At 39.5% G+C, this 26,142-nt stretch overlaps 1 protein-coding gene across 2 annotated transcripts; it reads left to right on the top strand.

The window, feature by feature from the left end:
- The first annotated feature begins 1,942 nt into the window (after window positions 1–1,942).
- Window positions 1,943–26,048, top strand: LOC149317339 (kinesin-like protein KIF20A). 2 transcript variants are annotated; one of them, XM_089517334.1, is made up of 18 exons: window positions 1,943–2,068; window positions 3,255–3,332; window positions 3,807–3,926; window positions 4,340–4,478; window positions 4,559–4,743; window positions 6,492–6,588; window positions 6,925–7,119; window positions 8,139–8,250; window positions 8,612–8,683; window positions 10,835–10,981; window positions 12,269–12,434; window positions 13,901–14,077; window positions 14,763–14,902; window positions 15,596–15,761; window positions 16,528–16,633; window positions 16,944–17,011; window positions 24,424–24,543; window positions 25,353–26,048. In XM_089517334.1, the coding sequence occupies exons 1-18, from the start codon at window positions 1,982–1,984 to the stop codon at window positions 25,623–25,625; spliced, it is 2,448 nt and encodes an 815-aa protein (XP_089373460.1). In that variant the 5' UTR covers window positions 1,943–1,981; the 3' UTR covers window positions 25,626–26,048. The 2 variants fall into 2 exon arrangements, with proteins under 2 accessions (XP_089373460.1, XP_089373461.1); XM_089517335.1 differs by having other exon boundaries at window positions 24,424–24,550; window positions 25,353–25,482.
- The last annotated feature ends 94 nt before the right edge of the window (window positions 26,049–26,142 follow it).

Here is a 26,142-nt window from a genome sequence, read left to right as displayed (position 1 = left end):
CACACATCTTCTGAACAAATCTTGCCAAGAAAACCCTATGGAAGGTTTGCCTTAGGATTGCAATAAGTCAGAAATTACTTGAATATACACAACAACAACAACAACAGGGGAGTATCCAGGATCTTCCACAAGCAGAAGAACAGCACAAGTAACAAACTGCAACAAGCAATCCCTCGCTCCCACTGCATGCATATGCTGCTGTAGGAAGTAGAGAGGATAGTCATCAAGTGTATGCCTCCAACTGGCTTTTTCTTTGTTGCCTGATTCCCATGGTTCCTACTCCACTAGATATTCCTGATATATACACACCCACAGCCCAATTCTGGTCACATTTACTCCAAAGTAGCTACCACTGTGCTTAGTTGTGTGTCTCCAAATTGTGTCTGACATATAGCAATCTTTTCATGGGGTTTTCTTGGCAAAATTTGTTCAGAGGGGTTTTTGTCATTGCCTTCCTTTGAAGCTGAGAGAGTATGACTTGCCCAAGGCCACCCAATGGTTTTCCATGCCAGAGGGTGGATTTGAAGCATGATCTCTAGAGTTGTAGTACAAAACTCAAACCACTAAACCACACTGACCCTCATACTCTCAGTTAAATGTGCACAAGTTCTCCATTCTACAGCTTAATCCTCTTAATGTTTACTCAGATGTAAGTGCTACTGAATTCAATGGGGTTTATCCCATGTAAGCATCAAGTTTTCAGCAGGGACTTTTCTTTCCAGCTGTTTTCAGTGGATCATTTCACTCTGGAAAGGATAGCTATTTCCAATGGCAGCTTTGCTTCATATTATTAGTTTTCTCCATTATTGATTGGGTGGAGCTGAGGTCTTTGAACTGACTGGGTGCCCTTCTGAATCATTTGGAGGATGATGTGAGTTAATTGATGGAGCTAAGTACTGGATTTCCTTGCCTATAAAACTTCAGAGGGTGGGGCATAATAGTACTTGCTGGAGCAGTAGAAAAAGGCAAAGATTTTATTTGTTTAAAAGGAAAAACAGATAAGAAATAATAATCATTGTTTTTAGAGGAATCTTAGGTAAGTAAGAAGAAAGGTTTCTAAGTGCATAATAGAAAAAAATAGATAAAGGATATGTCTAAAGGTAAGAATGAAGAAGAATCAGGATAATGTGTAGGAAATAAAGAAGTAGAGAGTTTACAGATTGGTTGGCTGGTTTAATTCAGTAGAGCTTATTTTGAAGTAATTCTGTTTAAGATTACAGTCAGTAAATTTGTTTTGCATAATATTATTTGGATCTTAGCTCTGCAGAGGTTCAAGCCATAATCATAGTTGTGAACCTGGATGTAAAGAAGGGGAAAACTAAGAGTAGAGAAAAATGGGAAGAATTCATTAAACAGCCTTTTGCCTGAAGAGAACTGGTTGAAGATGTTTTTAATGGGCTCAGAAGCTATATTCTACCTATATTCCCATTAGAAGTCTGTGAAAACAGAAAAGGCATTTGTTAGAGAAATGCCTTTCTTAGAAGTACATGAGCAGAGTCATTTTTCTATGCACCAAACAGGTATTCCCTCTCAGCCCATATCCCAATTCTGGCATCATATTCTTAGTTTGGAGGCTTGGGTCAGTTGTTTTTGTGAGACATACAGCATTTACAGTTCTGCAGCTGTAAAATTAACTGCAACTTGCTGAATGTCAAAGGCTCTGAATGAACTTATGAGTATTGAGACATTGGATTGGGTCCAGAGCAGGGTGGCAGAATTTAGAGCTCATTGAAATGAATACACTTTCCCTCATTGTAATTAACTTTTCATATTTGGCAATGGAAGACAAATGAAACTAGCCAATTGTAAACCTATTTATTTGAGTGGGAAATGATTTACGGCCTATTTTAAAAAAATCCAAATGATTGCTGTCTTTTTAAACATTAGAGCGTGTTTAAATATGTCATGTCTTTCTCCCATTACAACTAAAAGAATGACTTGGCAGAAAAAACATGGAATACCTGAAGTAGTGGCATGTGATATGTCAGAGTCGATGTCTCTTGAGAGTTTAGCTTTGCCCATGGAGTTGTCACAAGCACCTAGTACTGGAGAGCATCAAGAAATGGAGGTAGGCAATGTGGTGTTTATATGTGAAGGTATTCACATGGTTTCTTACTGCATGGGTGTAACACATAGTACGAAAGCTCAATTCTTATATTCAAATAGTTAGTTTTTAAACAAAAGGCATTGATGCAAGTAACATTTTTAGTTAACATCTGTGACAAGTAATAATTAGCACTAAAGTCCTAAGCAAGCTCAATAGGGCATGTGCTTTATTGAACACAGTGGGCTTTACTATTCTGCTCTAAATATACAAAATGATAGGAAATAAAAGCATGCCCTATATGGATACTTTGGGTAGGGATGTATGTATGAGCCTAAAATGCTCACACATCTTTTGTTGGACTACTACCATGAGCTCCATTTGGCATGACCTAAAACATAGAAGCAAGCCACAATTTATGCTAAATACCAACATGTAAAAAAAAACTGACTAGAGCAGGATCAAATGAAACAGTATTTTAAAGGTGGATGCCTCCCCCTCTTCTTCTCAATTCTGGATTTTTAAAGTGGAGACTTTGGAGACTTCTCAAACCCAAAATGCAATCCCCAGGTTCCCCACAGTTATCTATTCCTGCATTAAAGGGAGTGTGGGGGTGCTGATGTTAGAGCTTTACGGGTTTAACCCCTCCAGGCTAAGGCCATAGCAAATTATTCAATGTGCTCACCTCTCCCCGTATGGACAGGGCCCTGTGTATTTGCTCTAGGGTACAGATGGGCAAAGTGTACCCTTGTGGTTTACACATCACTCTCCTCATTGATATATTTTTTATTTTTTTCAAAAAAAATGTCCCCGTGTTCTTTAGGGAAGATGAATTGCTGTTTTATCGGGGACATGGGTGTTTTAAGATCAAGTGAGGTCACAGGAGGCCTTAAAAATCCTGCAAAAAATTATGTCTATGGCCCCTAAGGGGAATAAGGAGGCATATAATGAAAACGTAAGTCAAGGAGTATGACAGGAGGGGATGTAGCCATCCAAAGTGCCATAGCAAGCCAATGTGACCTTCAACCCATCAATGGTTGCTTATCTCTGCTTTAAGAGAGGTAGGTTTTAAGATGGAGGAATAATCTTTTAGAGAGAAGACTGGAAAGAGAAGGAAGACAAGTAGGATACCTAAGAAAGGGGATACTTTAACTGTAGAGATGCACAAGTGTAAAAGTCTTTGTTAATGCCTTCATCCTTTATTTTTAAGGCGATGTATCAGCCGCTGAAAGTATATTTGAAAGTGCGACCTTTCTCAAAGGCAGAACTTGAAAACAATGAAAATCAGGTTAGTTGCGGGACACAAGTCTGTTTTCCCTGTAGGGGAACCAGACTTCAGCTCTGGTTTCCCATCACAAGGACTTTGGAATTATATGCTGCTACAGAAGTTAAAGAGATAAGACAGCAAGAGGTGGCAGTGAATAATTCCTGCAGTTCTCATTGATCCCAACCAGCATGGCCAGTAGTCAGGGGTTGCCTCTTCCAGGACTGAAGTTTTAAAATGGCCAGTTACCTGTTCAACTGAAGAGGAATATTAAAGAAAAATGTTCTGTCAGAAAAGAGAACTTCTGCAGTAAAGTTTAAAATTGTATATCCGGTCGAAATATCAAAATGTACATTGTACAGAAAACAGTGAAGTTGAGGAATGTCAGAAACAGCTATTAGGGCACATAAATATTTAAGATATATATTTGGAATTTGGAATCTTAATAGACAAAGAATGCATTAGGAATTTTGTTGCAATAATACATGTTCTGTTAAGGGCTGCTTAATTATTGAAAATCAAGAGACAGTAACTCTTCAAGCACCTAAAGAATCAGCCACAATGAGGAACAGTGACAAGAGGATTGGACAATCTGCACATCAGTTCACTTTCACACGAGTAAGTTCCTTTTGTTCCAAAGGTGGTCTTTTAAAAATGCACACGTAGCAGAATACAAAGACCATATGTATAGTCTGATTCTATGTTTGGAAAGGGTAAGACTTTTTCAGGATAGTTTCCTTCTAGTTACATTACACAGGGATTCAATGCATAATTAAGTGCAAACAGTTTTTTTAGTAGGGATATAAATTTTAACTTTTCTTGTTGTGGGGGGGAATCACGCTTTCTCTCCTTGCATTTCTGCATTCTCTGCTTCTGATGATGACGAAGTGTTGTCTTTCCCTCTGAAAAAAATCACATGGCTTTTGACAATTGAACAATGGGACACCTTGACATGCTAACACCTTGTCTCATCAAGGTAGAGATAATCTGTGTCCTCAATGACCATCTCATATTCTTGTGTTTTCTATTAGGTTTTTGGACCAGACACTTCTCAAAGTGAATTTTTTGAAGGTACAATGAACGAGATAGTAAAAGCTTACATCAGTGGGATGAATGGGCTTGTGTTTGCCTATGGTGTCACAAATGCAGGCAAAAGTTTCACAATTCAAGGTATACTTTTTTCATTGGAGGGGAAAATGCAACATTTCATCTGACTGGCAGATAACACCATAAAGCTATTGTTTCCATAGGTGGTCCAAAAGATGGTGGCATCCTTCCTCGTTCTCTTGATATGATCTTTAACCATGTCAGAGGAAGGCAATATACAAAGATGAACTTAAAACCATGCTTCAGTAATCTGATCAAGCAACTAAATGATATGCAGGTGAAACAAGAAGAATCCCTAAAAGCTGCACTTTTTGCTTCTTTGAAAGAGGTCAGTAAGAAACACCCTTTTATATTCTGCTCTATTTTACCACATGTTAAAGGCAGAGCTTGGAAAGTTGCTTTGGACCACTTGCCTTTCTGGGTGGAGGATTATAGGAGTTGCAGTCCAAAGGTATGGCTTCCAAACTCAGATTAAGTCACATTAAGGTAGAAAACATTCCATGGAAACTTTATATTTGTCTTTGAATGCTTATATGGGAGAGTGGTGAATTGCAAGCAGAATCAATGACTAAGTAAGAAAGTTCAGACCTAACCCTGAATTCTTCCCTGTAAATGACCCTAATTGTGCTTTTTAAAAAAGCTAGGCTGTGAAACTGGAAATAAATTGCCTTCACAGAGAAAATGGCAGAGTAGATGTATTTCCTGTGAAAAATAGTAGGTACAGAAAGCAGAAACATGGTCCTATAAATTTGGAATATCAATTTTGCAAAGGGATCTTGCAGGACCTTTGAGACTAACTGAGTAAGAAGTTGTAAAATGGGCTTTTCTAGACTTGGTCTGTTTCCTCAGATCTTCCTCCATACATCTGAGGAAGTAGACCCAAGTCTACAAAGGTTTATGCTACAATTTCTTTTCCACAGTTAGTCTCAAAGGTGCTACAAGATCCCTTTGCATACAGGCGCAGAAAGGTTCTGCTGTAAATACTTATTGCTTGTTCCTGCAGGCATAGGAAATATGTGTTTCTGCTTTCTCGCCTAACTTTTAGTTAGGTCTACAGTACTTCTGTTTTTCAAGAAACAACTGAAATATGTAAATGCTAAACAGTGGTACAGGTTCCTATAGACATACACATTTGTACCACATCCAATCACACATGGAGACTGAACGTATACTGATGCTCCTGTGTCCAATTGTCTTTCCATGTCGAAAAAGTGTACATATGTCTTATAAATTGCCCTGAATTTTTCTAAGGCGGGTTACAGACCGCCTATTTGGGGCGGGCTGTACCCACCCCTTTCCCCGGTGTATCGGGGCCATAGCAGCCAGAACGGCAGCCGCTGAGGCCCCGATCCGCTGCTTTTCAGGCAGCCTGAAAAGGGGTGTCCTTGGGGCTTCAAGCTTCAAGCCCCAAGGACACCCCGCGGCGGCAGGGAGGGGGAGAAAGGGGCCGCTCGGGCCCTTTCTCCCTTGCTTCGCTGGGCGCAGCCATCTGAAGGCTGTGCCCAGCGAAGCAAAGCGGCGCCTCAAACCAGGAAGGAGCTCCGAAACGGAGCTCCTTCCTGGTTTGCGCAAAGGGCGCCCTAGGCGCCCTGGCGCGGAGCGAGGACGTCACGTCTGCGCCGCCCCGTGTAGAGGCGGCGCGGCTGTGACGTTCTCATGACGGCGGCCGTCTGGAACGGCCACCATCATTTTTTACGCGCAGAGCGTGTATTAGGGTTAGGGAGGTGCGGAAGCACCGCACCTCCCTAACCCTAGTACGTGCTCCGCGCGTACTTTAATGGCGGTCTATAACCCGCCTAATTTTTATTTGAATAGTTACAGATAGTCCTAGTAATTTATTTGAAGTTATTCAAGTTCCTATCATAGGAGAATTACTATGGCTTTTTATATAGTGAGTTGCAGCTGGTCTAAAATTTGTGTCTTGTAATTATTGTAATTAATTGATTATAAACTAGGCCATGTAATTTAAAAATCTAATATACATCTTACAGCTAGCAGAACAGAGGTATAATATTGTTACTGAATAAGTACTACTTATTCAAGATCATTTTAGTGGATTTTTTTGTATTTATCTAGGATACGGAAAATATGTGGAAGGCTCCCTCATCTTTGGATGTATCTGACTTGGCTTCTATTAGCTGTAACTCACTAAATTTTGCTTCAGATAAATTAGGTAATTTGTAAATATTTTTCTGATTTTTTTTTTTTTGTCAAAATAGTGTAAACTTATTGCTGACCTAAAGCCCACTATACATAAAAGGCAGGATTGATTTCTGTAATAAAGGAAGGAAAAGACTGGTGTGAAAGCATCAAACTGGTAATTGCATGCTACGTAGATGCTAACCTAAAGAAGGACAATGATGTCTCTGTCTTTCAGAAAGTATATGTAACTGTGAACAAAATAGGACAAATGTGTTGAGCCAGTTTTGCCTTTCACTGTTCATTTTAAGTGATAAACAACTGTTAAATGAATTATTATTTTTTCTACTCCTTAAATTTTGGTTGACAGATCCAAAACCTGAACTTGTGCATTCTGAGCCCTTGGACAAGTGTCAGAGGACCCTGGCATCTGTATGGGTTTCTTTCTTTGAAATATACAATGAATATGTTTATGACCTACTGGACTTAATACCAGCATTGAAAAATCAGAAACGCAAAATTTTAAGGATCTGTGAGGATCAAGGAGGAAACTCTTATGTTAAAGGTAACACTTCCATTTTCTTTGTATTGCTACCTCTTCAGTAGAATTATTATTTACTGGATCCAAGGACAGACTGTTTAAACCACTCACCAATATGTACTTGTTATTGGACTGATGGCACCTCTAGATGTATGAACAAACTCTTAACTGCAGAGGGCACTCTACTACTGTCCCCCCCCTTGTTCAGTTCATTTCTCTTCATGTAGGTTTAAAATGTATTCAGTTAATGTTAAAAGAAAATCCTTTTCTGTTTAACAAGTACTCAGAGCTTTCCATGTTCACATAGGCTCCAAAATAATGTGAAACAGCAACTGTTAAGGCTGTAGCCCTCTCATATTGGTATTTATTGCTTTAGTTCTCAGGGTTTTTAAAAACATCCCCCTCAAAAAACTTATTTTCTCTCCAGTCCCATACCAGCTGCAACTTTTAATTACCACAGTGAAGTGGCTTTATTAAATGCAAGGCATATCAGAGCAACATTTCATACACTCATGGGGAGTTTAGTACAATATTTGGTGCAACAATGTCTTTCCCAAGAATTGACAAAAAGGATCCGGAATGGCTGATAAAATATGGATTAGATTTTAGACAATCCCTCAATGGTCTGGCAACAAGGGTGAATGGGAACAAACCATGAATTTAGGTGAATGTTATGATCGCTGACTGCTTTGCAATGGGATTCCCTTTGTCTACATTGCAAGAGGAAAAGCAAGGAACCAGGGAAGGATGTGTGTGAGGTGCTCAACAAAGACCTTGTAACTAGGTCTCACACATGTCCTCAGGTTAGTGTGATTTCTACATGTATAACTTCCTAGTTTCCACAGTCATCATGACCTCTCAAAACATGCCCAATGCTATATATTAATCATTAAACCCCATTTACTGCAGGAGGGGTGTAGAGTATGCTAAAATAAGCAAACTTTTTAAAATCTTGAAGAAGCTATAGGCACAGCATGTCTTGGTAGAATATATTTTCTTTCTTCTAAGCATCCCAACTTTTAAAAAATGTTTTCTTTTCCTAGACTTAAAATGGATCAACATAAAGAGTCCTGATGAGGCTTGTAAAATACTTAAAATAGGAAATAAGAATAGAAGCTTGGCGTGCACTAGGATGAATCAGCAATCAAGTAGAAGGTTTGCTGCCTCTAATATACTGTACATTCTTCCTCTTTGAGGCTAATGAAGTTATTAAGGCCACAATCCAGACAACAGTGTATTTGTTGTAGGGCTTTTAGGCTTGTTTTCTCAAGACAGTAGGCCTGCATATCACATGGCAAGCTGCAAACTTGCATTTTTGCGGACCTTGTAAATGGCATCTTGGCATCTTTATATAGTCGTAGATTAAGGCCAATGCATATTTGGATTGATTGGTTAACAGCTACCTCTGCCAAACTGCACAGCAGCCAAAAACCAAGATGCATATCACAGAGAACATAATACAAATTAAATAAATAACATGGCAAGATTTAAATGTGTGTCTTTTTTTTCCTTCCAGTCACAGCATATTTTCTATCCGCCTGCTCAGCCTGAGTGATGAGGACATGCCAAGTATTCTTGGAGTCTCTGAGTAAGTATCTTCCTACATCTGTGGAATCTACAATACAATATATCCTATGTATGAATTCCCCTTTGTTGTGACATTTTTAGAAAAAATATCTAAGGACACAGTAATATTCTTATTTTTAAACAGTAATAAAAAGATAAGCACTAACATGCCTCCTCCCCTGGCATTATTGCAATATTAGAAATTTGCTTTGAATGTCTCACACCTTTGCTGATGTGCGGACAGAAGACAAGATTTTCTTTGTGAATGTGCTTTGACAAAGAGCACATGACTTCATCTGAGTTTGTAACATGAAGACCACAGGGTAGGCAAATTGCCAGAGATTGAGGAGCATGTTTGTCCCTTTTTAGGACCTGAGAAACAAACCTGTTGCTCCCTGATGCTGTTCTGAATTTTAAACCTTTTTTCAGTGTTTTAAATAAAAAACACGATTTCACATTTCCAAGGGTATGTCAGGTGTAGTTGTGCCACATTTTTGTCCTCCCCTGGGAGTGGTCTTTATTTCATAGAATCACAAAATTGTAACAGACCTCAAGGGCCTTCCAGCCCAACCCCCTGCCATGCAGAAATACACTCTCAAAGCACCTTTGACAGATGGTCATGCAGCCTCTTATTGAAAACCTCGAAAAGAGACTCCACCATACTCTGAGACAGTATATTGCACCGTTGAATAGCTCTGACTGTCAGGAAATATGACATCCTTTCAAGTATTTAAAAAGGGCTATCATATCACTGCATACACAGCTCCATAAGTCTTTCCTCATAGGGCATGGTTTCCAGACCTTTTACTATTTTGATCACCCTCCTCTGGACATGCTCCAGCTTGTCAAAATCAATTTTGAATTATGGTGCCCAGAACTAGTCACAGTATTCCAGGTGAGGTCTGACCAAAGCAGAATAGAGTGACACTATACTACCCTTGATCTAGACACTGTACTCTTATTGATGCAGCCTAGAATCACTTTGACTTTTTAGCTGCTGCATCACACTGTTGACTCATGTTCAATCAACTTGTGGTCTGCTGGGATTTCTTTATGTACTACCTCCTTAATCCAGAATAAACCAAGAAGTTAGCTTCCAGTTTACACCCTGGTTAAAAAAAAGATATCTCCTGAATTTAAAATGATACCAGGATTGGAGGATGTGTTAAATGTTGGGGGGGGGGGGGGGAGGTTCATTCGGATACCAAAAGGAGTTTGGGGGATCTTGGAGTGTTGAAAATGACCTTCAGCTATTTGACTTGTTGCAGTTTCCCCACTGTCATATAGAGCTGTCTCAAACAATGGTCTTGCAGATGTTTAGTACTTAAACTCTCAGAATTTCTGACCAGTGGCCATGCTGGGTGGGATTTCTGGGAGTGGAAGTCCTAAATATCTGAAAGACTATAGTTAGAGAAGTGCTAATATAGAGCTTTGTGCAAAGTGAATGTTTTCTCCGTGAAAGTGAGCGTTCCACTCTTGCATGATAGTACTGGATCAGTACACTGTACTGTATCTCTGAAGATTATCACACAGAGGAGGCAAGTGTCCTCTTCCCGTCATTAAATCACCATTAAATCCTGTTAATAGCATGATCGGGGGGAACATTATCACACCCCCATGCACTTCTGTCATTCTTGTCCCATCTGTAAACAGTAATGGAGGCATTATTTGGTATTAACAGGAGTTTCCTTTAATACCAAATGACACCTCCATTACTATTTACAGATGGGACAAGAATAGCGATCACACTATTAGCAGGATTTAATGACAGGAGAAGGACACTTGCCTCCTGTGTGATAGTCCTCTGATTCTGTGTCTAGTTGTGACAAATTTCATAAATAACCAGGTAGGACCAGGACTGAGCTGATGGCAGCCTCTACTTGTCACTGTACATAGTACTGGGATACTTAGGGTCTTTGATGTGCCTAAAGATAGAATGTAAGAATATTACATTGGATCAAGATTTAATCATGCTTATGGTAGATCCTCTAAGCCAATGATGATTGATTTAGTCAAGACTAGCAAGTTGTACAGAGTCTAGATTGGATCCAACTTTTTTCCCCTGGATAATCACTTCATAGTTTCCAAGCAAGCTGTTCATAAAAAGAGTGGCTCTCATTTACCTCACCATGTCTAAATGTAACATAAAAATATACCTATTACTTTGTTACAGACTCTCTCTCTGTGACTTGGCTGGGTCAGAACGATGCCATAAAGCACAAACATTTGGGGACAGGCTTAAAGAAGCAGGGAATATTAATAATTCTCTTCTTATTCTTGGAAAGTGCATTGCAGCTCTGAAACAAAATCAAAATCCAAAGTAAGTAACCAAAGCAATTATTGAACCCTAACACTGTTAATTAATTAAATATGTTTCCCATTTTTCCCCTAGCAGCAGGAAATCCAAGAGTAGGTATGCAGGTTTTTGCTTCTTTGGGTTAGGAAGTACTGTAAGTTATAATCATAACTTATGGCACAGACGTAAATATACATAAGTTGGTAGGTGTATCTCCATATCTATCTGGACAACATAGTATAAGTAAACTCTCACCATATGTATAGAACTAAATGCCAACCACAGATTGCTAAACTATCTCCATAGATATTGGGGCAGGAATCATGAGCCCCTCAAGATGTTGTACTTCAATTCCCAGCAACCTTCATAATTGGCTGTGCTTGCTAGTGCTGATCAGATTTGCAGTGAAACAACATCTGGGGAGCCACCCGATTTCCACTTCAATATACATCAAGGTGTTTGCTTCACCTTTAAACAACTCACCGCTCCAAATTTGCTGTGTTTGTATCTTCTGCTTCCCTTCTCTACTAATGTCTGTCTCCAAGTATTTTCCCACACCTAGTTCCAGGAAATTACTGCCTTTAGCACTAATGAATCTTACATACCAAAACATGGATAGTGAGTTTTGCTTTCAGCAAACATATCTTTTCTTAAGCTGCCATCCTTGAAAAATCACCCAATAATTCTGTATTATTTTACATGCCCAATGGAATATAATTTCGTCACTTCTGCATCAGATTCAAGTAGCAGGGGCACAAACAGATGAGTTCTCAGTAGCTACTCCTCTTCTACTACTACCAAGTCCAAGATTTTTCAAAGACATTAGAGCTCTATTTGTTTGGACTGATTTCTGAGTCTAAAATTAAGTTTGCAAAATCTGAGGAAACCTCAGCAATTTCCAACTTGAACCATCATTCTCCAATTTTAATGGAAAGAGTTAATTGGTTATGCTGCCCACAAAGTCTCCAGGCTTTGCTAATTTGGGATTTTTTACATTTTTAATTTGTATGGCAATTTTAGCTTTGGAGTTCAGTCTTCTTGTTTTTTGTCAGTGATTTAAGAAATTTCCCAGCTGCTTTCTTAGCCATGCTCTCCTTCTCTTTCCATCCAAACACATATACTCACACATGCTCAGATTTTTGCGTTTTCCCTCTAAAAGAGATTTTAAGCATTCTGAATTAGACCTCTCCATTCTTGATTTATGGTTGGAAGGAAGAAATAAGAAGTGTAAATTTAAATATAACTAGAATAACATAATGTAACTTGCTTTTACAAGACATCTATATCTGTTCATGCATATTTCTCTCCAAGATTAAGACCAGCCTATATTCCCTTCCGAGAGAGTAAACTGACACGCTTATTTCAACCCTTCTTCTGTGGTAAAGGCAAAGCTTGCATGATCGTCAACATTAATCAGTGTGCCTCTACATATGATGAGACGCTGCATGTAATGAAATTTTCTGCCATAGCCAAACAAGTAAGAAATGTTCTCCGCTTTTCACAAAATGCCAAAAGTGTTGTACGTTTAACAGTGCTGTCTCTTTCAAAATCAAATACCTCTTGGGGAAATTTAAATTTGCATGCCAGCTTCTCCTGGCTAAGCCAGCTCCATGCCATGCAGGCAGAATAATCCACACTCTTTAAAATTCCAGTAATATAATTAACAGTATTCCAATACTCTATTGCTTTGTCCAAATTAATCTGATGTACTTTGGGACATAATCTTCTGAGATGCAAAACTAGCTTTTTCTGAATAAATTTGTTCATGCCGCTACATTACAATCCTAGCTCTTCTGGGGAAAAAAATAGAAATGACATTCTTCGTTCTTTGAATTACTTCTGTCCTTGGGTTTCTTGAACTAAGATGATTTCATTGGTGTAATCAAGTCCTGAATTAGTGATTGCATTTTCTGATGTAGACTCACTTCCAAACCTGCTGTAACTCAATGAAAGAGTACTCTTCATGAAGGGGTTCTCAGATTTATCAGTTGCTAGCCTGAAACCATGAGAAGTCATTATCAGTCAGTGTAAACAATGGAGATTAGTACATTGCTTTTCATTCCTGCGCTAGCTGCAGGATGTAAACTCACAGCAATGGCTTGTATTGCACAGCTCCATCCCTGGGAAGTACTCATCCCATACCCAACCCTGGCTTTTTCCTTTTTTAAAGAACGGGGAAATAGAACTGGAACAATAGCGCCATCAGAGCCCTAGCTCCCATGCCATGGCCTTTGCTAATAAATATTTCATTGTAATATCAAAGTTTGGGGGTTTTTTTCCAAAAAAATCTAATCCTAAATTGAAATTGTAGATCAACATTTCAGCCTTAATCAAAAAGAAGCACCATCTAACAATTTCCCAGCACAACAGGGAAGACTACTGAAAATGTGATAAGAATTTCATTTTGAAGGCCAAATAACTAGTACCATTTGAATTTTAATATATCTAGCAAAAATTGCTAGAGTGGTCTGATGGAAGTATGCTCCAAACTGTATGGAGTGCACCAAGTGGCAAAAGGTTGGTGGCCATTGTACACAGAGACATAGGACTTTTTCAGATGACAGGAGCATAACACGTGAATGAAAAGTGGCTGGAAAATTTGTCTTTATTCATGGGATAATGGCAGGTGTATCGTGATGTCATCTGAAAATCTTTACCAAATCATGCAACATTGATAGGAGCATTATGCTATGCTCCCGTCCTTTTTGCCTGTTTGAAAAGGTCCATAGAAAACAGCTTTGCTAAAATAGGAGTATGTGAGCTGGATATTGGAATTGTCAGTCTAGTGTCAACAAATGGTCTCTTGAGTAGCAATGCCATCCACAGTTTATACAATTCCTGTTGTTGCTTTCCAGGGGCAAACAATTCAAAGTTAAAATTAAGGAGAAATTTCTAATATTCCTTTTCATTTTAAACCTCTTCATATTTTTCTTTATTTATCAGGTTAGTCAAACGTTTCAACACAAAATGTTTGATTATTTCCCAAAAAAACATTTTGAGAGAGAAAGGAATTCTTCAGTACACTTTGATGATGTCTCTAGTGAGCAGCTTCCAGAAGATACTGACATTTCCTCCTCTGAAGCAGATGAAGAAATAGATATTACTATTATGAGCCATGAGGTAATTTCAAAGTGTTGATTTCTCAATGATAATTGTTTCATCCCTTTATTTCAAAAGAGACAATAAGCTTCATGGGCTAGGCTCTTAGGGACCATTTCATAAATCAGTGTAGCAAGTAAACAGTACCATATAGCTAGACTATATTTTGTAATACAAACTGGCCCAGTCCCTAAATTAGAAATCTCACTGTATATCACTGGTGTTTAATCAGTACCATAAGAAGTTTCTGTTAGATGTGACATACTATAATTGGAATTTGATGAAAATCTAATGTAGGGTAGGGCAGCTGTGTGGCTGCAGGAACCAGTTTTCTTAGCCACAATCTTCCTATGTGTCTCACCCATGTGTCTGGCACACCAAAAGTGACATGGCCCTTTGGGTTGCCATGTTTGGCTGATTTTGGCTGGTTTTTTTGTGTGTTGGGGAATTCTGGGGAACAAAAGCTAAACTGGTACATTTTTACACATTTGAGGGCATGAGTGTGTGTGCGTGTGAAAAACCATCTGCAAGTGGTCTGAATTTTTTTCAAATTGTTTTTTTTAACCCCAGAGGGATTTTGGGTGCCAGATTCCCCCCCCCCCCCCCACTCTAAGGAATAGGAAATGATAATTCATGTACCATCTATGGTTGGCTTCCATTCTTTGTTTCCATGTTGTTCTTCATTTGGCTCATGACGATACTGCAGGATCTCTTGAAAACTACTGAGATCCTGAAGGACAAACTCATTGGAGAAAGACAGAGCAGACTACTGCTTGAAGTGCAGATACGCAAAGAGATGGCTGAAGCAATGTTTCAACAGCTGATGGAAACAGAAAAAGCATGGAGGTGAGCTTTGCGACCTTGTAGTGGCAAGGACCGAAATGGCCATGTGTATCTACGGCTTTGAGCAATGCCTGATAGCCATGAGTTACAGAATGTTTATAGATTTATAGAATAATATAGATTATGGATCAATATAGTACTGGAATCAAGAAAGACATTTCATCTGACATGAGGTTTGTTTTGCATACAGCTATTTCAGAACACTTGTCAGGAAGCTGACTTGCTATTTTCAACATCATATTACAACTTTCTAGCTCATTGCTTAAACATACAACATCTGTATCTTTGCTTAGTTTTGTTAAGTTATATTTCAGATAAACTGCAACCCACACTTCTGACTGTACAGTATGAGAAACTGTTAATTGTGGCTCCTGACTCCCTCACATTAATGAGGATTAAAGTAAAAATATGGGTGGCTGAAATTCATAACTATGGTTTATTAAACTGAGATTTCATTATCTGACATATAATGCAAGAAAGGTGAGGAAAGTAAGACTAGTCAAGTAATTAAAAGTGTACTGTGTTGTGGCTATTTCTGATTCTCAATTCTAATTCTAATCCTAATCCTAATCCCTAGGATTAGGATATCATGGAGGATTGATACTAGAGAGCTCATGCTAAAATAAAAATCAGTTAGTCTTAAATGTGCTGCTAGATTTATTTTGCCCTCCCTTTTTTCCTTTTATCCTAATCCAGTAAACGCTTAGAAGATCTGAAAGAAAATTATGAAGAAAAACTGGAAAGTAAATTTGAAATGTACAAGGAGGCCATAAAGAAGCATGCATATACATGTGCAGTGGAGCAAATTGAGGAACATTATGTTCCAATAGAAGAGTTTCTAGCTGAACAAGCAAAGGTTGAGGTATGTTTTCCCATAATTTCCCTGTAGTCCTAAGGCTCTTCCCAAGGTTAAAACTGGAACATGGTTTGCTAAAATGGTCCTGTGGGTCAAAGAGCATATTTTCTCCTCTTTGAATTAAAAATAAAAAATTAAATAGAAGTGCAGAAGTTCACTGATCAACTGCAACAGTATACAGTCAGCTCTCCATATCCATGGATTTCTTATCCGCAGATTCAACCATCCATGGTTTGAAAATATTAAAAAATGTATATAAATTCCAAACATCAGACCTTGATTTTCTTATTTTATATAAGGGGCACCTTATATGGCATTGTATTTAATGAGAGTTCAGCATCCACTGACTTCTGGTATTCACAGGATGCATGGAACCAAACCCCAGTGGGTACCAAAGTGCCACTGTAATTCCAAAAATAAAATAAAAATAAAATAAAAATGAAACAATAAAAAAGAGAGGGAACACCTTGTCTGGATATGTTCCAGAATGAATACTTTGGTCTTGTCTGGAGGAGACCTGTGAGGTGCCAAAACTTTTGGTTTCTTTTTTAAAATAAAAATCTAAAAAGTTTTATAGATGAAGTTTGTTTAAAATGCTGTATATAATTGATGCAGAGAAAATGTTACTTATACAGATTCTATAGGACAGATTGTGGAGGAGGAGGAGTAGCTATATTGAACTATTTTAATAATTTCAAAGTAGTTTTCAGTAGAATAAAAATGTGCTACTTGTATAAACATTCAAAGTATTGTAGCTTATTCCATTGCATAGGACAGAGACATGAAAATACTACAGATGAATTTAAAACTTGAAGAACAAAATTCCTTGTCTTCCAAAGGTCCTAATTCAGATTCTACAGAAGGAGTGTTTAATTCAGGTGAGAAACAAATACTGTATTAATGAGCTTAACTATTCTCTGGAATTATTATTATTATACTTTATATAGTGCTTTAGATTTACATAGTGCTTTACATACAATCAATAAAAATGATAAAAGTGAAACCTGCCAATAGCGTACGTTCTACAGAATAATAGCAAAATACATATGAAACAATAGATAAAGATACAAGATAAAGTTACATAAACTAAGCAGGAAACAAATTAAAAACACCAAATAGTAAATATAAAATCAAATATCAGATATGGAATATACTTTAGATATTCTTATCTTTGTTTGTTACACACAGATACTAAATGCAAGGTGATGCAGAGAACTTTAGAAGTTTTGGAGAAACAGTGTGAAGAAAAAGATGAGGTAATTTCAGTTTATTCAGATATTAATTAATGTGCATAATTTATTGTTGCACATTATAAAGGTGTGTAGACATTTAAAATATTAAGAAATAAGGTCAGGGGAAGTAAATATAAAAGCTACAGATGCTTCTGCAGCCAATGGAATGGGGCACATTTGTTTCTCTTTACCCTTTATATTCCTTCTGGGAAGCAAGGTAAAGCCATCCGGCAGTCCTTGGTATGTTGACTGATATACAAAGCTATGCTGTCATGCCCCTTGGTGTGTGCCATGAGCAGCCCATTTTATAACCAGCATTCTGTTAAGAGAATTTTGCATCTCATCATACAGAAGACATGCCTAGACGTTAATAATAATAATAATAATTTGTTTTATTTATATACCGCTATTCCAAGGATCATAGCGGTGAACAGCAAGTAAGCTAATTAGCAAGTAAGCTAATTTGCCCCCAACAGTCTGGGTACTCATTTTAGCTCCCTCCTCGGAAGGATGCAAGCCTGAGTCGAGCTTGGGCCCTTTTGCTGGTCTTGAACTCGCAACCTTGTGGTTTTGAGTGAATGGCTGCAGTACAGGCATTTAACCACTGCGCCACCAGGGCTCCATTCCATTAACATCATGATAAATATGAAACTTAATGTTAAACTAGATAATAATTCAGCTTCCTTTAGCTGAAATAAAATACACTTATTAAAAACTTGTTATTAAAATACATGCAAATAAAATATTTATTATTCCATTCTACTATTCAAATCCTAACTTTAAATTTCCTCCATCCTTTATATATTTAATAATTGAATCCCGTTCTTTTAAAATATCTGCTATCTGCTCTTTATCAATTTACCAGTTTTAACAAAATCCTATAATTATCATCCTGTAAAAACATGGCCATCGCACATATTCTGACTACTAAAGTATTATATTATACAGTTCTTCCACAACTAAAATTTTATCTTCATGACTGCATGATCTCTTTTTTATAAATCACAGAACAGACATCAAATCCCCCAAAACCATACAAATAATTCCCAAACTGGATGTAACCCAATAATTGCAGTCAAATATATCTATTTATACTTGGGCTCTTTCATAAAATTTATCCCACTGTAGAAAGTAGGCATCCCCTCCACATAAATAAGTTAAAAGAGGCATGTATCATCCTATTTTTCTTAAGCACTGCTTACTAGATTCTTTCTGGATTGGGGTCCCCTCTTTTCCCACTGTCATTTCCATTCTCTCAACTCTCTTCACTTCCTTGACATAATACTGTTGAGTAGTTTGATTTTTTATCTGATGTCCTAAAAATAAATGATAATGTCCTCTGCCAGGTTTCTCAACCTTGCAATCCAGGAGTTCAATTCATAAACCTGATCCCCATCCTTTTGAAGATCCTCCTTATGTCTCACCATCATTTTTCTCTTTTTAAGTTCTATCAATATCACAACATCTGAATCTGTAGATATCCAGGCCATTAATTCTCTTGTGCCTTTGTTAATTTTCTAGTCCTTCTCTCAACACCTCTACCATATCCTTCTTGAGCCCACACCTTAAATCAAAACCAACTGGTTCATTTCTTCTCTTAGCTGTTCTCTCGTCTGTCTTATTTCTTCCAGAATCAATTGATTGAAGTCTAGTATTTGTCCAGTCTTAAATCCAACTCCCAATGACATTTGTGACAGCAGTCAAATTTCAAAGATATTTTCTTGTACATGCAATTGATCCTCTTCACCACTAGATCTCCTCCTTTCCCTGATCTTCCTCTCTACACGCTGTATTCTATACACTCTGACACCAGAATCATATTTCGTCCATTAATTTCCCCTTTCACCACTGAGCAGTGAGGACAATGTTTTGTTTTCCTTAAAGGTAAACAACAAATTATTTTTTCACAGTTCCCCTGTAGTTAATCCGTTCAGGACTTCCATCTTTAATTTTAACTATGTTCCTTCAGTGCCTCCAAATCTGTAACTTATTCATCAATTTCAATTTTAAAAGCTATTTTATAAGTGCTAAATCTCTTTTGCTTAAAGTCAGTAAAGAGTTTATTTCCTCACTTTTTCAAAACATAGACATTAAGGTGCTGGAGGTAAGATATCTCCATCAGCTGATAAGTTTCATATTTATCATGATGTTAATGGTTTAAAAATTAAGAAAATTGGATATGAGGCTGTGATATGATAAGGCTTAGTGGTTCTCTCCTGGACCCCTCCATTCTACCTGCATAAAGATGACAATAGCTTATGATTCATTAGGAATGAGAAACAGACTTACAAGAGTGATCCTTTGAGCCACCCATGCCAGGGAGGCAATTCAAGTTGGTTTGCAAACCTACAAACCACCAACTCTATATCCACCGCCAGTCTCTCAGTGGAGCAGCTAATGGACCATACAGTACTTTGTCATGTCAGCCAGATGTCCACTTGTAGGTGTAGAATCATAGAGTTGGAAGAGACCGCAAGGGCCATCCAGTCCAACCCCCTGCCATGCAGGAAATCCAGATCAAAGCATCCCCGACAGATGGCCCTCCAGCCTCCGTTTGAAGACCTCCAAGGAGAGAGACTCCACCACACTCTGAGGAAGTGTGTTCTACTGTTGAACAGCCCTTACTATCAGGAAGATCCTCCTAATGTCGAGGTGGAATCTCTTTTCCTGCAGCTTGGATCCATTGTTCCTGGTCCTGTTCTCTGGAGTAGCAGAAAACAAGCTTGCTCCCTCCTCAATATGACATCCCTTCAAATATTTAAACAGGGCTATCATATCACCTCTTAACCTTCTTTTCTCCAGGCTAAACATCCCCAGCTCCCTAAGGCGTTCCTCATAGGGCTTGGTTTCTAGACCCTTCACCATGTTAGTCACCCTCCTTTGGACACTCTCCAGTTTCTCAATGTCCTTTTTGAATTGTGGCGCCCAGAACTGGACACAATATTCCAGGTGGGGCCTGACCAGAGCAGAATATAGTGGCACTATTACTTCTCTTGATCTAGACACTATACTTCTATTGATGCAGCCTAAAATCGCATTGGCCTTGTTAGCTGCCACATCGCACTGTTGACTCATGTTCAACTTGTGGTCTACTTGGACTCCTAGATCCCCTTCACATGTTGTCTCCTTAAGCCAGGTGTCCCCCATCCTATATCTGTGCCTTTCATTTTTCGGCCCTAAGTGCAGTACCTTACATTTCTTCCTGTTGAAGTTCATTTTGTTTGCTGTGGCCCAGCTTTCTAGTGTATTCAGGTCATTTTGAATTTTGATCCTATCCTCTGGAATAATAGCTATTCCTCCTAATTTGGTGTAATCTGCAAATTTGATAAGTATTCCCCCAATTTTTTCCTCCAAGTCATTGATAAAGATGTTGAACAGCACTGGGCCCAGGATAGAGCCCTGTGGGACCCCACTGGTCACTTCTCTCCAGGATGAAAAGAAGCCATTGTTGAGTACCCTTTGGGTTCGTCCAGTCAAGCAATTACAAATCCACGTAACAGTTGCCTTATCTAGCCCACATTTTACAAGCTTGTTTGCAAGAATGTCATGGAGAACTTTGTCAAAGGCCTTACTGAAATCAAGATCTATTATATCCACAGCATTCCCTTCATCTAACAAGCTGGTAACTTTATCAAAGAATGAGATAAGATTTGTCTGGCATGACTTCTTTCTCTGAAACCCATGTTGACTTTTTGTGATTATGGCATTGCTTTCTAGATGTTCACAGACTCTCTTTTTAATGATCTGCTCCAGAATCTTTCCTGGTATCGATGTCAGACTAACTGGATGATAATTGTTTGGATCCTCTTTCTTCCCCTTTTTGAAGATGGGGACAATGTTTGCCCTCCTCAAGTCTGCTGGGACTTCTCCTGTTCTCCAGGAGTTTTCAAAGATTATTGCCAATGGCTCCGATTTTACATTTGCCAGTTCTTTTAATACCCTTGGATGTAGTTCATCTGGTCCTGGAGACTTAAATTCATTTAGGTTAAACAGGTATTCCTGTACTATCTCTTTACTTATTCTGTGCTGAAATTCCCCTATTCTGTCCTCTGCTCCATTATCCTCAGGTTGAGCACCCTTTGCCTTTTCTGAGAAGACTGAGGCAAAGAAAGTGTTGAGTAATTCTGCCTTTTCTCTGTCCCCTGTTAACATTTTGCCATCTTCTCCACGCAGTGGCCCTACTGTTTCCTTCTTCTTCCTTTTGCTGCAGACATATCCATAAAAGCCCTTTTTGTTGTTCTTAACCTCTCTAGCAAGCCTGAGTTCATTCTGTGCTTTAGCTTTTCTGACCTTATCTCTACACAGGCTCACTATTTGTTTGAATCCTCTTTGGTGATTTCCCCATTTTTCCATTTCTTATACATGTTCCTTGGTCATCCATCCTGGGTTCTTGCGACACCTCCCGTTTTTCTTTCTCACTGGAACTGTTTTAATTTGTGCCCTCAGTATCTCCCTTTTGAGAAACTCCCATCCATCTTGAACTCCCTTCTCTTTTAGTATTCCTGACCATGGAATCACCCCCAGTATTTCTCTAAGTTTACTGAAATCAGCTTTCCTAAAGTCTAGAATGTGTGTCTGACTATGCCTGGCTTCTCCTTTCCACTGTATAACAAACTCCAGGAGAAGATGGTCACTTCCACCTAAGGATCCCACCACTTGCACTTCATTAACCAAGTCATCTTTGTTGGTTAGGATCAGATCTAAAATAGCTGACCCCCTTGTTGCCTTTTCCACCTTTTGGACAATGAAATTGTCTTCGAGGCAAGTGAGGAATTTACTAGACCTTGAGGATTTGGCTGAGTTTGACTTCCAACAAATATCAGGGTAGTTGAAGTCACCCATCACTACTACATCTCTCCTTTCTGAGTGTGTGGTCATCTGTTCTAGAAAGGCATCATCCAATTCCTCCATTTGACTTGGGGGTCTGTAGTAGACTCCCACCATAACATCTTTGTTGTTTCCCTGCCCTTTAATTTTTATCCAGTTGCTCTCCACCTGGCTTCCATGATTGATGTCCTGGATCTCTTCACTGGTGTAAATGTCCCTGACATATAGGGCTATTCCTCCTCCTTTCCTGTTTGGCATGTTTCTCTTAAAAAGGTTATATCTTTCTATTTCTACATTTCAATTATGAGACTCATCCCACCAGGTTTCAGTGAGGCCAATTATATCATATTTACTTTGTTGCACTAGGATTTTGAGTTCATCTTGCTTATTTCCCATGCTCTGTGCATTAGTGTAGAGACATTTAAGACCATTTGTTCCCTTTACTTGCTGCCTGTGCAAGTTTTTTTGCCTCCCACTTTTGGGTCCTTGCACTGTTTGCCTTGTTCCCTCTATGACAGTTTGACTATTTTCTCCAGCCTTTTTGCCTTCCAGAATACTGTCTCCCTCCCCCACATAATTCAGGCGGGTTACAGACGGGCAGGGGAAGACGTCTTGAAGGTGTCTTCCCCTGAATACGGAGCCTTCAGACCGCCCGCCCCGGGGGCGTGGCTAAGGTGGATGGGGCTTCCACACTGGGGGTAGTGAAGACGCCTCACCTGGGGCCGTTTCTTACCCGCAGCTTCCATACCGCCGCCTTGCAGGACGCTGCAAAGAGAGAGGCAGCTTCCGCACGGGCGGCCAAAAACGCGGCTTTTTTTTTCTTTTGCCGGCTGGCGGATGCGCAGCTGCGTAGCTGCAGTGGTCAGCACCGGCGGCAGAAAGCATATGTGCACATTTAAAGCGCCCAGGCCCCTTTAAACTTTTTCCCCTGCCCTACCCAAGAACAAAGGTGGCCTCCTGCCAGCTGGTGATGGCATCCTTGTCCGCTTGCACGTTGCCAGTCTCACTGGCATCATGGATGCCTCCTCTCCTTTGCTCCCCGTGCTCTTGCTGAATCTGCAATGCACAGCCACAGCTGTCGCCGCTGCCACCGCTGCCACTGCTGTCCCCCTGCCATCCCCCATCACCTCCCTTGTACCTATGTAAATATTTAAAGTTTTAGTGTTATTTTATTGTTAGGTGAAAATGGTGCAGGAATGTGTGTAGGGGTTCACTTTAAATTCCAAACTTTCCACAATTCTAGCAGCGCATGCGTACATGTTGCTCTAGGGTTAGGGTTACGAGCATTAAAATAGAGTGCAGCTGTGCCGCAGCTTCCACAGCTGCCTGGCATCTGACGCTGCAATTAAAGCCTGACTGCAAACCGCGCATGTCCCGGGACCCTGACTCATTATGCGACGCAGCAGACATTGAGCTTTTAAATGGGCAACTTAAATTAGTGGCGTAACAATTCTGGCGTATCGGTGCAGCAGCTTACATATGGAGATGCGCACATACGCCGCTTATCAAAAAGAAGCGGGAAAAAGCGGCACCTTTTTAATGCCGCTTCTTCTTGCTTGGGGCGTGCGGGCGGCGCGTTCATGACGGCATTCAGGTAAGGCCCGTCTAAAGGCTACACCTTCATGACGTCATGAACACACCCCTTTTTGCCCGTCTGTAACCCACCTCAGTTTAAAGCCCTCCTGATCAAATTCTTGAGACTATTGGCAAAAGCGTTTCTGCCAACTGGCGTGAGATGCAACCCATCCCTTTTTCTAAAATGATGAATGGATTTTCTGGTTTGGCCTTGTGCTACAGTAAGCACTCACACATGATATGCAAAAATGCCCTTTAAAAATTGCCACTTTTTATTCCTGGGGGTCAAGGGAGAAATACAATGGTATGTTCAAAGGCTGTGTTGTGGTAGGGGCAAAAATATGGTACACTAATCTTGATAGGAATGTGCCAGGTGAAGAAAGGAAGAAAAACAACCTGTCTTGCTAGAGATAATTCTGGGGTTTTAGGGAGCAAAATCCATCTATGCTCATGGAAGGGATGTGGTGTTGTAGTGTATTGCAATGAGGCAAATTTAAAATGTTTTTTAAGGCAGGTTACAAACTGCCATAAAGTACGCGCTCCGCGCGTACTAGGGTTAGGAAGGGCCATATTAGGGTTAGGAAGGTTCTTACCTTCCTCATGGCCCTTCCTCCCAGTACGCGCAGAGCGCGTCGTAAATGGCGGCGCCCATCCACATGGGCGCCGCCATTTTGATGTCTTGGACGCTGTGCGTCCAGACATATCACGGCGGAAGTGACGCCGCAAGGGCGCGCTCTGCCCCTCGCGGCGCCACTTCCGCGTTTCGAAAAGGAGTGCCATTTCGGCGCTCCTTTTTCACTGCGCGGGGAAGCCTTGCGGTCTGGCCGCTGGGGCTTCCCTACGCAGCGAATGGCAGCGACGGGAAAACGGCCCCTTGAGGGCCGTTTGTAACCTGCCTAAGATACCATATTATATCTATTTATTTCTTTACAAACCATTTTTCTGATTGGTTCCTAAACTGAAGGTTGCAGGTTCCAACAGTTATCCCCATTAATGTTATTAATGCTTATAAATATTGGACACTTGTTTTGTAGTTAATTAAATCACTGAAGATGAAAGTACAGAAATTAAATGAAATGTTGCAAGAAGCAAATGATGCCTACAGAAAAGCAGGAGTGGAGAATAATAGACTGAAGCAGGAGTTAGTCCTTAAGGTTCGTGGTATGTTTAATAAATTTATACCTAGAGCTATTTATATTTCTCCAAGTGTTAAGCTATTTGTGATTTTGCTTGTTAACTATACTGTGTATCGTGGCATTAGTCCATGATTTGAAAATTACTACTAGGCAGAATCCTGAAGTGAACTGGTCCAGTTCAGATTGGATGAATTTGATCCAACTCAATTCTGGAGTGATCCAAACAAATCCAGACATCAAAAATAAACAAGGGGGGAAGCCAGACAGTGTATGTCCCCCCCCCCCCTTTTCTCTCTCTATATGGTATATATTATCAAATAAGAAAAATGGCATGATACAGGAGAGAAGAGAAGCTTGGGTTTGGTCATTAGAAGCTCCAGTATGCAAATGGGGCAAGAATCCTATCAGCATTGTATAATCGGACTGCTTACAGAGCGGGATTGTGTGAGGCCACTGACGTTGTGTAGGCAATTTCAAGATGGCCTTATAACTGTGCTCCATTGTAGGACAAAATGCTAACCATTCATTTAGGATGCTTTATAAGGAGTTTGACAAGTCCATTAAACACAGTAAATGTCATGACTAATAATGGTTTGAACATTGGACTATGACTCTGGATCCCAGGATTTGAATCCTGGCTCAGCCCTGTAAACTCACTGGGTGACCTTGTGCAAGTCACACTCTCTCAGCCTCAGAGGATGGCAATGGCAAACCCTCTCTGAAGAAACTTGCCAAGAAAACCCCATGATAGGATCACCAAAAGTCAGAAACAACTTGAAGGCACACAACAACAATCCTATTTCTGGTCATCTTTGATGTTTTAATAGGAACAAGAAATCAAAGGCCTCCAAAACTGGGCTGAACATGGCCATGAGCTTGAAGCTACAGTAACTCTTCTGCAAGAACAACTAGAAGAAAGCAAAAGGCTCCTAAGCACGGATGACCTTAAGTACCAGAAAGTCAAGAAGGGCTTCTTTGCAAATCTGAAATACACAGTTGCAGATGTCCCTGACACATCCAGAAGTAAAGATCCAGAAAAATCAGAGAGTTCACCTACTGCTTTATACAGACTGGCACCAACTCATAACATAAAGGAATAAAAGGGATTTTTTTTAGGTATGTTACTGTAGCTACTTCAGGTACTTGACTGATTTATCTATCATAGTTTTCCCTACACAGGGCAAATGTAGCAAAGCCAGTGAACATGTAGCCTAACATGGTGAAAAATAAAATGCCAAGTTTTGTTGAACAATACCTTTAGGGATGGAGAATCCTTGGTTAGTCTCCCATAGATACTCCTTTCTGCTCTATAGTATTAGATGATGTTAGCATCAAGCACACTTTTTAATGCACCTTTCTTGTGTTTTTCTTGCACTCTGTCATGTTTTGGAACTTTTCACTACTAAGAATGCAGATAATGTACAGATCTTAAAAGGCAATTATTTCAGTTGCACAATTGTTGCAAAACATGTTAGCAAGCATGTTGCTCTGTTATTGGACTGAACTGCTTTATTTGAGAAGGAATTGACTGGAAATGTGTAGAACTGCTATTTCATATATTTCTTAATAAAAATTGTTTTCCAATATTTGACAAGTGGCAGTAAGTAAATTTTGAGA

The sequence above is a fragment of the Sceloporus occidentalis genome, unplaced genomic scaffold (assembly GCF_023333645.1).
Source record: "Sceloporus occidentalis isolate IW3139 unplaced genomic scaffold, rSceOcc1.0.p SCAF_3, whole genome shotgun sequence".
Lineage (NCBI taxonomy): Eukaryota > Metazoa > Chordata > Lepidosauria > Squamata > Phrynosomatidae > Sceloporus > Sceloporus occidentalis.
Note: the sequence above shows the minus strand (reverse complement) of the source record. Positions and strands in the feature narration are given on the sequence as shown.